The sequence below is a fragment of the Sitodiplosis mosellana genome, unplaced genomic scaffold (genome assembly GCF_009176505.1).
Source record: "Sitodiplosis mosellana isolate CC-2019 unplaced genomic scaffold, AAFC_SMos_1.0 Smas_scaffold_6226, whole genome shotgun sequence".
Lineage (NCBI taxonomy): Eukaryota > Metazoa > Arthropoda > Insecta > Diptera > Cecidomyiidae > Sitodiplosis > Sitodiplosis mosellana.
In genome coordinates, this window is record NW_022601467.1 from 21062627 (window position 1) to 21077651 (window position 15025).

The 15025-nt window shown below is 37.4% G+C and overlaps 3 protein-coding genes across 3 annotated transcripts; 1 reads left to right on the forward strand and 2 right to left on the reverse strand.

Annotated features, from left to right (window-relative positions):
• Positions 1-3154: 3154 nt before the first annotated feature.
• LOC129579254 (uncharacterized) lies at positions 3155-7518 on the forward strand. Its single transcript, XM_055469123.1, has 3 exons — positions 3155-4640; positions 5065-5448; positions 5525-7518. Exons 1-3 carry the CDS (start codon positions 4493-4495, stop codon positions 7111-7113), a joined length of 2121 nt encoding a protein of 706 aa, XP_055325098.1. The 5' UTR covers positions 3155-4492; the 3' UTR covers positions 7114-7518.
• Positions 7383-9692, reverse strand: LOC129579255 (spliceosome-associated protein CWC27 homolog). Its single transcript, XM_055469124.1, has 6 exons — positions 9463-9692; positions 8848-9401; positions 8406-8783; positions 8005-8196; positions 7788-7926; positions 7383-7699 (listed from the first exon to the last, which is right to left on the reverse strand). The coding sequence occupies exons 1-6, from the start codon at positions 9502-9504 to the stop codon at positions 7529-7531; spliced, it is 1476 nt and encodes a 491-aa protein (XP_055325099.1). The 5' UTR covers positions 9505-9692; the 3' UTR covers positions 7383-7528.
• Positions 9693-9850: 158 nt separating this feature from the next.
• Positions 9851-10515, reverse strand: LOC129579256 (signal recognition particle 9 kDa protein). Its single transcript, XM_055469125.1, has 2 exons — positions 10201-10515; positions 9851-10129 (listed from the first exon to the last, which is right to left on the reverse strand). The coding sequence occupies exons 1-2, from the start codon at positions 10339-10341 to the stop codon at positions 10037-10039; spliced, it is 234 nt and encodes a 77-aa protein (XP_055325100.1). The 5' UTR covers positions 10342-10515; the 3' UTR covers positions 9851-10036.
• Between the last annotated feature and the right edge of the window lie 4510 nt (positions 10516-15025).

The window sequence follows — 15025 nt, forward strand, 5'->3', positions numbered from 1 at the left end:
AAAACAGTCAAAGAATATTTTCACCGATTTTTCCGTTGGCTCATTCGATGACGCGCGATTTAATCAAATTCAAAATGAGATACGAGTAAAAAAACTGCAGCAATAAATGGCAAAAGCGAGTAAATGCGAGTACATTCAATCATAGGTTGTTTTGAGCTCTCAATCAATTATTATGCTCCTATAGAGAAAATGGATTTCAATGTGAATTGATTCAATTAAAACCAGCAAACGGAGAAAAATAGCGACGGCCCCAACAACAACAACAGTCGCGCAACTAATAAACGAACAACACCGCAATTGTTTTATCCATCTGTCTATTATTCAATCTTTGATAATATCTCTTTCTCTCCCTCTCATTCGGCAGCGATTTTCGACCAAGTGCTGTGTGCCCCCGGTGAAAACAGATGAAACAACAACAGTAAAAAGTATAATCAACATGATTGCAGATGATGCCATTTATTTTTCCGTATATTACAATTTTTTTTTGTTCATTTTCATTTTCATTTTTCAATTATAATCCTTTTTTTCCTGTTACTCTGGCTTTGCGCGAAAATCAATGGTTTGGCGAATTTTCGATTGTATACATATTTCCCATTAACTTTATATCGCCGTCGGTGGCGTCGCTAAGTAGAAAAAAAAAACAACGTAGCCTTTATGAGTCTCAAGTGAAACAAACGAACGCAGAAAAAAAATCGGAAAAAGAGACGAGGTCCATTTGAATAAAAATAAATGCTCGTATTAAATTACGTCGGGTGCACGAGAACTCTATTGAATACAGATAGACGTAATGTCATTCAGTTCACCACACTCGTCATTTTAGCACACAATGTAACTCATATCTTCAATATATTAAAATTTATAACAAAATTGTGTGCCTTCTTCGTTTCTCGTCTGTTGGCTTTTTGTTTCTCTTCCTTCTGCCAAGCGATGTGAATGAATCGACCAACGGATCTCTCGAGTTACATACTCATACACACATATGGCTCCTCAACGACGTCAGCGCGGCCAGAGTGAGCCGATTTTTATGAGTGAATGTGTTTGACGAGCAACGACGTCATTTGGCAATTGGCTATGGTCAATATGTCGTACAAAATCCATTCTGGTATTTTCGAATCATACACACATCACCAATATTACGCTATGTCCTCGCCCAATTTACAATTCTTTCAAATTCACTTGTGTACTCGATTGGATCGCACAGTGAGTGAATCATTAATTTGACCAAGTAAGCATGTTTTTTTTCCTGGTTCGAATAGAGGAACATTGGAATTTTAGATATTCTCAGAATACCCTGCCGTATATTTTAATGGAAATGTGTGGTGCAGCAGACTCTATTTTGAAATAGTCACGTACAAGATTAATGTTTGGAACATCAAGTCAAAAAAAAATGCGTTTCATCGATTCAACTAGCCTAGCTAAAACATACACGCATGCCCAAACTCCCCAAAAACAAGCCGGTCCCAATGAGACAGAAAAAAAAACATATTTTGTTTCCGTATTGCGCCCGCATTTTCCTTTTTATCCGGAATTTTCATCGAATGACGAAAATCCGCACGCATACCAAGTATACGTGTTCAGTGACGGTGTAAAAGTGTCATACGATCGATATTTATTCAGGCGTGTGGCTAGATCGCTTCCAAAAATATAAAGTAATCGCAGGGAAAAAATCATAAACAAATCAACAGAATGACACACAGTCTACTAAAATTAAAATGCGTGACGATATATTTTGATCAAAACATACGAATAACCGATGGACGACCAATTTCCCTGCCACAACAACAGCAACAATAACGAGCAATCGATGATATGTGATCGTCACACGAAATACATTTGAAAATGCAAGCAAACAAAAAACCATTGGGCAAATAACGATTTGTCTGTCGTATTTCAGGAGACGTTATTAAATCAACAAAGGCAAATGTATCGTCAAATTAGAGCGCTCGCATAGATATGCTTAGAGATTGCCGGCATTGGCACATTTATTTCGAAAAATAGACAAACTCAAATCGGCATAATTTACAAGTGATTTTCCGCCAAAGCGACTGAAGCAGAGTATCAAGTAAATGGCTCAATTTGCAAAGCAATATTGTTGTGTGGCTGTAGTGGCACCCAGAAACGGGCCATAATTTAGCATGAATCATTTCTCTACAGGTCAATTAAATGCTAATTAGTAGTTCATTGTATATATAAAGTGTAAGCACAAATGATTGAGGCAGCGAGCGCGTCTTTGCGAACGTGTACACAATTTGAGTGTCGACGGAGTGTTTGCGTTGAGGCACTTGAAACAATTGCAGCTCGATTTGTCCTACAACACCAACTATAACAGCCAGAAATAACGAGAGAGAGAAAAAAAAACACACAGCGCTGTTCCATGTTTGTCGAATGGAAAACGATCAAGCGGATCGAGATCACGTATCGGAGTAGCGTTTAAAAAATGTTTGTTATTTAGTTGAAACGAGTGAAAAATTACATACAAATCAAATCGATCGTTCGTTCATTTGGTCGGGTTTCGAGAACACAGAGCCCGATATTCCAAATACAGATTTGTTTCATTTGCTTGCATAATAACATACGATGTGTGTGCCTGTGCCTGTGCCTGTGCCAGTGCCAGTGCCAGTGCCTGTGTGTGTTTGGAGCGTGAGATACTGATGAAAAATGAAAATTTTTCCTTCTCGTTTTCCTATTCCTATATTTGATCGTTTATGCGTTTCGTTGGATCGCGGTGAATGCAATCAATCGCCGCCGTGATTGCAGCACGGCTTTTTTGTTGTACTCAAATGTTCGTTTTCATTTGTTTCGATTTGAAAAGGTTACAATGCATTTTTGTTGTTATCATCATCGTCGTCGTCAGTTGGTTCTCACATACTGGCTGTTCACATACTAAAGATGCCCAACATGCAATCCCATACTACATGCTATTTGAAGGAAAGAATGAAAGAAAACAGAGAGAGAGAGAGAGAGAGAGAGAGAGAGAGAGAGAGAGAGAGAGAGAAAACACCACAAAATTGGCTGCCGTAGATCGAACATGTCACTTTTCACATTCTTTGTGATCGCGTCATTCACTCTCTTTCTCTCTCTCTCACTATTCCAATGTGTGTATGTCTGTTTTTCGTTCCTTCTCTCGCTCTCTGTCTATCCCTCTGTTGCCTGTTCTCCGTCTCGTTTGCTCGTTCGTCGGTCGTCGGCCGAAGTGCGAATGAGACTCTAAAGCGATAGCACCCGAGACACGAGTCGGTTGCTACTCTCTCTCACACACTTCAGTATGCATGTAGCACCAGTGCTGGTGGTAATGCTACAATAACACACACAGTTGGTCTCGCACATATTATGATTGTATTGTTGCCTGTTTCGATATAACATTTTTTTTTGTTTCTCTTCTATCTCTCCGTTCTTCGGCCGGTCTCGTCTCTCATTCCTTTTTCCTTTTGGTTTTATTTTTTCTTCGCTGGAGCCTCTGTGTTCATTTGGTTTGTTGTTGTATTTTGTTCGATCGCGTTCGTTATTACCATTCAAACATCACCAAATATGTGAAAGACACAAAAATTATGTCTGTTATTTTGTGTTTCTCTGTTCATTTTTTCAATGAGTCTCACTTGTTTGCTCGGTCGGTTGGTCGGTCTTTTCGGGTCGATACAGGCACATGCACTACACCGAATACATGTTGTGCAGCAGCACAGCAAACACTGTCTCTCTGTTCGTTTGTGCGCTGTGTGGTTTTTTTTTCTGCTTTCGCTTGTATGTATCCGTTTGGTTCATATGGCTCGATATTCTTGTATTCATTTTATTCTCCAGTGTTCTCTTGTTGTGCCGATCCGATTCCAATTCCATTCGCCACTTGTTCTCTCAACTGCTGTGTACCATTCATATATGGTTTTTTTTTCTGTTGTAGTTTCAAGTATGTGTATTGATAGGGTACTTTGATGGTGTGTCGAGAGAGAGGCGCACATACACCATACATACGATACCAATATTATTATTTTTTCGCTTCTATCTTGTCTTCCACTGTGTGTCTCTCTCATATATTCCTTCTTTTATACGCTCTGCATCGAAAATATGTTCAGTTGTTTCCATTTGGGTTTGAATATGTTTTCGTGGATACCAAACATACAGAGCGAACAAAGACATAAACAAAATACGGCTGCCGAAAATGCCGAACGAAATTGAGCTAACAACGCGAGTGCAATGATCATCATAAAATTTCGACTTGGTCCACCGCATTGTGTCTCTGTTTTGTTGATGTGTTCTATTTACTTGCTCGCTCACATCTCTCTTACTCGACAAAGTTGAAAAAAAAAGAAGAAATATGTGATTTGTTTTGTGCTTAATAACCAATTTTTGATCCGCTTTTTCTCGTGTGTTTCGATAAGTTTAGTGTTAATTTTCGACTGTATCTGGCAACAACAAGTGAATAACCAACCAAAAATAATACATTCAAAATTACAATCAAAGCCAAGTAATCAACGCATACGCAGCACACACCGCAGCTAAGATGGACGTTATAAATTCAAATTCGTCCGATGGTATCAATAAGAAAAAACATAAACGGCCACGAATCAACGCAAAAATCAAACAATTCTCCATGGAAATATACTTTATGTGGTTTAGTGCGTTAATCTTTTTTGCTGAAACATTTGTTGGTAATAATCCTTCTTCGTATTTAATTCGCAGAAATTCCATCGTTTAACCTTAAAAGCATAAAGAATTTAAAATTTAAGAGGAAAAAAAAACGAAAGCACATAAAAAAAACACGGCATGTAGTAAACAAGTGTATGTTATATGAAGAATGAAAAAAAAATATTACGACGAGGCTGGTATTTTTGTTGATGTTTCGTGCGTTTTATTGTTGATGTTGTTGTTGCCCATCAACAAAAACAACAACAATAATACATACGAGCGGCGTTTTCTGCATGCCCTTTGTGATTTCGATTGTGTGATGAACTAAGCAGAAAAAATGAGAATATTCAACATAATGAGACAAAATAGCGTTTAAAATTCACTTTATTTATTTGTGGTTTCGGTTTTTTCTCACTCTGTATCTCTCTCTCTCTCTCTCAATTACAGATTTCATGCTAGTTTGTTATTACTTCGTGAAGAATGAAGTACTGTATGGTGTCATAACGTTGACGATCATCATTGTCCCGTCCGTATTATGCCAAATTTACTCGTTGTGGCTTCTACGATCGGACACTACGGTCAGCGCCAGAGCATTAATGATGCACATTTTATTGCTCGGCATTCCATATCGATACCAAAATATTCTACATAAAATCTCCCGCAAAGATAAATCGATGGCCGAAGATGAAGAGCACACCGTCGAAGTGATTGTCGACCGTATACGCGATGTTAATGCCATACAAACCATCAATGCCATATTCCAATACTGTCCGCAGTTCCTGTTCCAGTCATTTCTCATAGTCTATCGACACTACAAATATCTTATGACAGGTATATTTCTGTTTGATTTCAACTGTTTTTTCCCATTTGCAAGCAACACTCTAAAATTCAATTGATATTTTTGTAGGTGTTTCAGCTGGTCTGGCTTGTTTTTCATTCCTTTGGCACATTTTTATCCATTTTTTCTACTTGATTCGACGCTTTAATGAGGATTATAAACTGAATATACATTCCACCGGTGCGCCAACCCGATCAACCACCCATATCATTGATAATTTATCGTCGTCACTCAATTCGAATTCTCAAGTTTTTCTGCCAATTAGCAGTATGGCGGAATCGCATGAACCAGCCACAGTTACTCCAATCATTGATCTGCCAAATGTGATTGATGCATCCAATTTACCCGAAGATTTAAAGACATTCGAAAAGGCGTCGTACAAGACCGACATGAAAAATTTCGTTGAATCGAAAAAGCACGGCGCTAAAAATGTGGAGAAAACAAAAATATTCGGATTTAATAAACGTCAACCGATCTACGAACACGAGGAATTTGACATGATGTGTGACACCAGCAACTTTTCAACGATATTTTTCGAGGTAAATGATAGTAATTACATGACTTCAAGTAAATTGGATAATTCACGCATTACATCATCCACCCAAACTGAACCGACCGATACGAAAATACGTGATTTGTGCAAGTCCATGGATGATCTGCAACAATCGAGCCCAAATAAAGCGGCTATGTTCCATAAACTCTCTTCGTCGACCGACAATTTGAAGCAGATCGAGTTGAAAGTTGATTCAACCGACGATAGTCCCAGCTGCTTGGACAGTATGCAAAACATATCGGACAGTCGCAACAGTTTACTTAAACGCAAAGGCATTTGTTCGTCACAGGAAATGCTACACTTGGTTGATATCATGAGCGACCACATTCCGCCGGAACAAGTGGACGTATTGGCCAAGAGTCTGATTGAATTGGGTGGCGCGGAAAGTTTACGAGCGGAAGCCGAACAAAAATTACAAGATCTCGATCGTGTATCGCTGCTCGAACGGCTACCGGAAATTATGGACGATAAACTGCTCGAGAACATTGATGCCGCAATCTATGAGAATCAAATCATTTTCCAAGAACGAATCCGAAAAAATCAATTGACAATACAAAATTTGAAGCTACAAGATCAAATGCTGTCGAAATACATAGAAGATTTTAAATTGTTGCCCGGCAACGATGGCATGAGTGTGTGTGATTATGAAAACATGTGTTTCGCAAATATTGCACAGCAAACACATGGCATTAAGCATTGGCGAAACTATCTGCAAGACATGGACACGAACCAGCATGACGATTCAACCATACAGCATAGCAGTTTTTATATGCATACAAACACTATTTCCAATTCATTTACCGATTTGTACATCAATGAAAATGACTTTGGGTCGACGGCCAGTGGTCAGTTCAACGACAAAAATGTCAGCACATTAGTGAATTACAGCTGTGATGACGAGGGTGCGAGCGAGAATTTTTACATGAATATGACAAAAGGTATACCAAAATCAAACGATGTAACCAATTCATCGTCACCAATGCTACCAACGTATAACCAATGCCAAAAAAATATTTTGGTGCAAACCATTAACAAAATTAACAGCGTCGTCGATTCACCCATTAAAATTCGGACGAAATCAGATGTGGCTTTAAAAAGCGATTGATTTGTTTTTTTTTTTTTCATAAAGAGAAAATTTATAAGACTTGATTTAAACTGAAGTTCCATTTGGTTTCTTAAAAACAAAAACGATAGCTTTTAAGATTTTATTCATGTATTTTCTACAACATAAGAGAGAAAAGAGTGAGAATTTATTAATTGTGCGATATTGTGTGGCACAAACATGGTCAATACTGTTACTGTATTCGACCTTTTTGAAGCCATTTTTATTTTAGTACGTGCTGAAACGAAACGTGATTGAATAAAAACAGAAAATTCCTTTTGAGCATATAGCATGTAATTTTGTAGCTTGTAATGGCCATAGAACTCTACAACTTTATTTTTACTGAACAAAAAACAAAACAAATGAATAAAATGATAAATTTGTCTTGTAAATCGAACTAAAAATAAATTCCGTATTTCTATCGACGATGTCGGTGTCTGTCCTTGTCACGACGATCATCTTCACCTCGTTTTCGTTTGTTGATAGGATTTTGGGGATTAGCAATGTCATCAGCATACCAATCGTCTTTTTTCGTTGCAGCATCCTTGGCTAGAATATTTCCCATGTCCTCAAACCTCAATGTGTGCGACTGTTGAAGGAGAATAAATTTTTCGATTATCATTTGAATTTAGGTCATTATTATACAGAAAACGTGGTCAATGTGCTCGTTGTCTTACCATCCATTTGTCGGAGTTTAGTTCGTCATCGTTAACCTCTTTTTTAGATGTGTCTTCTTCATCGTCTTCATTCGTCGTTTTCTTTATGTTATGCAATTTCGACTTGAACTTGTTCAGCAGTTGCAACGTGTAACTTTCTCTATGAAATTTTGAATAACAAAAATCAAATGTGAAAAAAATTGGATTCAGTTCACCGACAGACACTCATTGTTCTAACCTTTCAGCGCCTTTCTTTGGAATTTCTTTCTTCAAATTGCCATACTTGCGTTGTTCGGACAAATAATCTTGGACCATTTCATTGGCATGCTCCTTTTCCTTGGGTTTGACTGTTTCCTCTTTCACTTCACGCGTTTTCTTGTCATTCTTGTACTCCTTTTTCAAAGCTTTGATTTCATTTCGGATTTCATTACTGAAAATTCATCGAAAAAAAAACCAATTTAAATAATCGCCGAAAAAATGTGTAACGAAAAATACATTATTAAATTAGAATGAGAAATTAAATTGCATTAAATGATCACATACACAATTATTTCATTCTAAATGCAATCTGAAAAAGAGTTATAAAAATACAAGAAGCAAATGAAGAAAAGGTAAACAAAATGGAACAAAATTCTTTACGCTTTTTTCTGTCGCTTCAGTTTTCGTTCCCTCTCCAGTTCGTTGGTGAACTCGTCTGAATCAGAGTCCGATTCCTCCGGTTTGGGTTCAGGTTCCGGCTGTGCCTTTCTTTTTTCACCTTTATCTGATGCCTTCTTCAATTTGTCTCTGACACGATCGGTTTTTTCCTGCACAGTATGTTCATCGTCCGCCTCAACCGTCCGTTCTTCGATGTAGTCATCATTGCCCTTTTCGATATGTACAGCCTCCTTGCTCAATTTCGGATCATCGATGACATCATGTACGGATTTTGATTTGCTAGCATTTTTCTGTACAAAATCATTGGTCTCGGTTTCATCTTCTTCGGCTTCTTCACCAAACGATAAAAGTCCAAAATTCCTGAAGAAAAATTCTCAAATTTTAGGCCAACATTTTCAATCGTTCACAATAAATTGTAACATACTTGACACCTTTCTCCTTCTTGGACCGCTTTCTGTCTGTGGAATCTTTTTCGCTTTTGGTCGATTTGCGCGGCACGATATCGTCGAATGGATTCAGTAGCACTTCGGTTTTGTTAATTTTATATGGATAGACTGGTCTTTCATTTGCGTCAATATCTCCTTCTTCCATTTTGAGCACATTGTAAATGGTTGAGCCGCTAACTTTGCCGAAAATTGTGTGTTTGTTCTGCAACTCCTGAGTTTCACCCAACGTAAAAAAGAATTGTGAACCATTGTCATCGCGACCACTATTCGCCATTGCCACAAGACCACGGCGGCAGAATCGCAACCGAGTATGAAATTCATCTTTGAATGGCTTGCCATATATCGATTCACCGCCGGTTCCATCGCCGTGCGGATCACCACCTTGTGCAATGAAGCCCTTTACCACACGATGAAATATCGTTCCATTGTAGTATCCTTCCATGCACAATTGAACAAAGTTTCGACACGCCAACGGCGCTTCTCGGGACCATAGCTCGACGTCAATGTCACCAGCTGTGGTTTTTAAAAGAACCTAAACCGAACATACCATCCAAATAAATTATGAACTGAAGGAAATAATGAATTTACTCTACCTTGCCCGACGTTGGCGGCTCTTGAATGTAAATATTACTCATATTTTCTGGTGAAAATGCTCTGAAACGTTGGTTCAATCAGACAATTTTATGTGCGAGACCAAAGCGTTGACGTTTAAACACAAAATAAAATCGTAAACAAGCAAGAGAGAATATGGCAAGCGTTTGACGTTTGTTGGTCTGGTTGTCAAACACGCTCACAAACACATACACACAAACGAATGATGTATATAGAAGCAGTTACACGCGGGCACAAAAAATCATTTGCAAATGAGGCAATCTTGTCTTTTGGCCCGTTTCTTTATTTTTTAATGTCATGCGATTTGTGCGAAACAGCTGCCTAATTACTGAGACCATTGTCTATGCGAATTATGAAATAAAAAATGCATTTTGATGTGGTTTTTTTTGTTCATTCTTCTTCATTTTCTATAAAATATATTAATTGGACTGATTATATTTAAAAAAAATGATTGAACACTTAAATGCTAAGTTCCCCTGCTGTCGATGGACACAGAACTTTTAAAACGATTCGTTTCGTGCGAAGCAGAGCGATTGTGACCGGCCACAATCCGTTTCAATTATTCGATGCCATATGAAGCATTAGGTTTCCAGTCAATTTTTCTATTTTCTTCAGATCCGGCATAATCTCTGTTTTATATTGAATACACTGCAAAAGATGTGGACAATTTTTCAATTAGTTTTGTTTCTTGATGAAATTGAACGGTGATTTAGACTTACTTTTACATTGTCTGTGAATTTCAATTGAATGAGCCCTTTGGAATGTATGTATTTCAATGTGAATCGACAATTGCCCGGATTTTGCATAAACATACTTTCGGCCGCAATCTCAAAATCTTCCCAGTCCTTTACGTACACCATTTTCACCGGATTCTAGATAACTCTCTGTCCACGTTGTTGCGAAAATTGTTGTGGTTTTCACGATAAAAAAAATCCACTTCGTTCAAATGCGAAACTTTTGCTTCTGAAGAAATCGGTGTAAACACCAAAAAGAAACCAACTTGACAAATACAAGAAGAGTGGTGACTGCCAACAACAGCATCGATACACTCTGAAGTTAGTTTTCTTTCACAAGTCATTACACCTCGATTCAAGACACACACCAACGAAATGATGCTTGGAACATGAGATGGCGCCACCTACTCTTTGGCTCTTTAATTGTAATTCAAAATGATTGCAAATTTTGATTTGGATAAACCATTTTCTTTATTCACAAAACCATTTTATGATTTTATTAAATGCTGCCAGATGATTACATTAAATGATCAAATTATTGGATTTTTCATTTCATTTTCTTTGCGCTAATAATCTTAAATAAATTAAATGGCAACGCCGTCAGCGATGCATTTTTTGATGAGAGGATGTGGGGAAATGTTATCAAATGTTCCAAATTTTCAAAGACGACAAACGTATTAAATCGCCTTGATCTGCACCTCCTCTGCTATTCAAATATCCAAATTCTTGAAGATTTTTCAGCTTGCCAATTGCTTCGAATACTGCTGTTGATGTCGTATCACAAAATGAGAGGTTCTTCAATTGTGGGTTCATGTCAACAAATCGAACGATTGATTCGTAACATAACAGCAGCGACAGCATCACACTTTGACAATCGAACGAGATGTTTTAATGCGTTCAATGAATTCTGTTCTGCATATCGCTGATTCAATTTTCAGCGGCCAAATTTAATGATTGATTGACTATTGATTTCAAAGAAAGATTTAACGAATTTCATTAACCCTAGTCCACACTCCTTTTCTAAAACCTCATTCCACACCCCTCGGGTCTGGCCAGACCCGTATGCATTTACATGCATTTGTATGGGATTAAGTGATGCATGCCGGCTCAATTTTAACGGAACTGATAAAAGATAAGTGATATATGTCTTCAGCAAAGTTGTCGAGCAGGTCAAGCACTACAATTTTTTCAAAGACAATATCTTCTTATCTCTTATCAGTTCCGCGAAAAGTGATAAGAAAGAATCGCGTTTTTTCGCGAAACTGATAAGAGATAACGGCTTGGTATCTTCGGTAAAGTTGTAATATTCAAGGTCCCCTACGAATTTTCTGAGGGCAGATATCGCTTATCTCTTATCAGTTACGCAAAATACGCAGATAACCTCAAAAAAGCCGCGAGATGAACGCGTTTTTCCATATCGTTTTTCATGTAACTGATAAGAGATAAGGGATATGTTTTCAGCAAATTTGTAAGGCAGGTTGGGTTCTATAATTTTATTCATGATACATTTCAATATCTCTTATCAGTTACGCGTAAAATCGCGAAAACGGGAGTTATCATTTTTTTATCATTCATCATTTTTCGCGAAACTGATAAGAGATAAGGAGATAGTATCTTCACAAAAAGTATGGGACTTGACCTGTTCTACAACTTTGCTGCAGACCTATATCACTTATCTCTTATCAGTTCCGTGAATAATGAAAAGGGTAATTTTCGCGATTTTTCAAGTTTTTCGCGTATTCCGCGGAACTGATTAGTGATAAATGATAACTGTCTTGCAGAAAATAAACAAGGTAATGTTAGAGAGGTAAAAAACCACATAGAATTATCAAAACACAGTATATTCCATATGTTTCCATACAAAATATATTGGGGTCTGGCCAGACCCGAGGAGTGTGGAATAGGGTGTAGTTTTTGTAAATCCTTTTTTCATCCTTTTTTTGTTCAGTAAGGATAATGTTTTATTTCATAAATCGGTAGCCAATAAAATTTTAGGAGGCTACCCGAGAGCACAAGTCGCTAGCTTAACTAGAAATATGTTAAATTAACGTTTGAAAACGAAATATGTCTGGCCAGACCCAAGGGTGTGGATTAGGGTTAACTTTGGCGCGGCTAATTTTTCTGTAAAAAAAAGTTCCATTTGCAAATGAAACTAAGCTAAACATTGGTCTCTTGTACAAGAAAATGATCTTTGTACGGCAAATCGAAAATATCACATGAAAATACTGTTATGTTTATGTCTTGACCACAAGCATTTTCTAATCCGATAAACAATAAAACTGCACTCGAAAGCTAGCAAATAATAAGCAACTTGAATCGTAGTGGCTGTTCGAAATAATGTTTTCTGTCCCAAAATCAATGAAGATTGCGTGATTCTGGAGCGATGGCAATTGCAATAACAATAACTATAATGTTATGTGTATTTTGAGTATCATTTTGATTTCGTTGCAATGTTTTTTGTATAATTTGGCCATCGGACGAATCAATTTCATTCCTAGAACTATTTTTCTTTTATCGCTCGAATTTGTGGATGTTTTGTGTGATTCGTTCTTTGTACAGATTCCTTTTCTTTTATATGTTTCATCTATATTTCATAGCTTTTTTTTGTTGCTGTCCTTGTTTCGACTAGCGAAAAATTTGCGGCAAGACTTCTTTTTTATGAAAATGAGATCATAAAATTTTACTGTTGAATTTTGATCGCACTGTAGTGGTAGTAGTTTGTTGCAATAAAAGTTCGTATGCAAAAAAGAAACAAATGCTTCCGCATTGGACACAATTTCCGTTTCAATTTGTGAAATTCGGCGAAGAAAAAGTGAATCGACCAAAGTGAAATCTATAAAAATAACTTCCGATGATTGTTGATACGACTTTGGTCGTAATACCATACACGCACGGGATGAGCCATTATGGTTTTCACGCAAATTAACTGAAGTAGCGAGAACGAGAAAAAGTTTTTTTTTTCGTGTTCGTGACCTCGGTAACGCCAATTATGCAGTATTATTTTACCATAAAATCGAACGAAGTGCAAGATACTTGTGTTCGCTCCATTTGATTACATTCACTCTGCTGCTGCCGTATTTTTCTCTCTATCATCAATGTTCAAGACAAGGTTACGGTGTGTTGTGACGTGCTTGAGCGTATCATTATCAGTAAGCGAAAAAGAGTGTGGCAAACTTTTCACGGACGGCATAAAAAAGAGCAAATTGAATTGAAAGGGCCAACGAATGACGTTCATATGTGTATCTGTGTGTAATGAAACAAAAAGTAGCATTGTGAAGGGCGGCGAGAGGGCAAATGTTTGCAAAAATATCTAATTTATCGTTTTACTGCCATGAGTAAAGCAGTCGTTGATTTGTTGTACATATTCTTGTTCTGCATTTTTGCTTGTAATTTCGGCAACGAGGGAAATTACATGGAAAAATGGTTTGCCGATTACTTGCTGCTAAGATGTTGTCGGGTAAAATCCGAAAAAGGGGCACAAAATAATAAAAACACAATAGATAACAACAATATTTTCAAGTTTGTATTCTCATTTCGCTCATACATTTATGCATAAGTTTCCATTTCAAGTAATGCGTAATAAAAACACTTGGGATTTCAGTGAGTGAAATCATGTTACGTCGTTCGAAATGTATATTTTTGCAATGTTTACACCGATAAAAAACGATTTAATAATATGTTTGTAACAGCAAAAATCTTAAAATCACACCAATCCCATGCGGAAGAGAGGGCGATTTGAATTTAAACTCAGTTTTAATGAACGATAGAAATGCAAGCATTTTGACGACAAAACTCAAATGCTAGTAGTAAGCAATAAAATTCCGCTTATCGAATGTCATTAGTTAGTTTGATATGGTTTCGATCGATGCCATAAATAGTTGTCATTTGCATTCGCAGCGGTGTGCGGGTTGGCGTCGTAGCAAAATGTGTACGTCGTATATATACGAAATTGGCTGTGTTATTGGCATTATAGCAATTACCTTTTTCGGATCGGGAACTCCCAAACCATTCTCAGATAACATGTATTGATTACACGATTCCTTTCTTTGCGAAAAAAGGAACAGCCATAAAAAAACAACACATAGAGAGAGAGAGAGAGAGAGAGAGACAGAGAGAGAGAGAGAGAGAGAGAGCGAAGAGAATTGGATGGGTTTGTTCATTGTACTTACATAATGGCAATTGCGGTCGATCCAATAAAAAAACGGAGCAAATGCGATACTGTGTTTTTTTCTCTGTATTCGATGTGCGTGTCCAGCTGGCCACAGAGTAATAAACATTTACAACCAAAACGTTGGCGCTTTTTGTATGTATGTGGACGTTGGTCACCGAAATCAAATACAGATTTTCAGTTTCAATAATGTGATTTGGATTCTTTATCTCCGTCTCTCTCTCACTCTCTCTTTCTCTCGTGTTCGCCAATAACGGAATTTTCGTGTTGTGCTGAGTTCAAGTTTCGTCCATTTCATTTGAAAATTGAAGATTGCTCTAATAGATTTTCCATTTGATGGACAGTGTAACGGCAATACGAACAACGAAACTGAAATTGAGAAAAAACGACCATCCGATTTTCACAATGGCCTTTTCGTATGTACATAACGAAAGTAAGAGGATTTTCACTCAAAATGGCGTCATCAGTGGAACAGCTTTTTTCTGCTTTCTTCTCCATCTCTTCCGTTCTTTCGCTCTTTCTTGCCCGTTCCGCATCCGAATTTTCTCTAATGCTCATTTAACTGTATGTAACATTGTACATAAAATAATGATGCTGTGCATGTGTTTGTGGGGAATTTGCTTTTTTTTATTCATTCGCTTG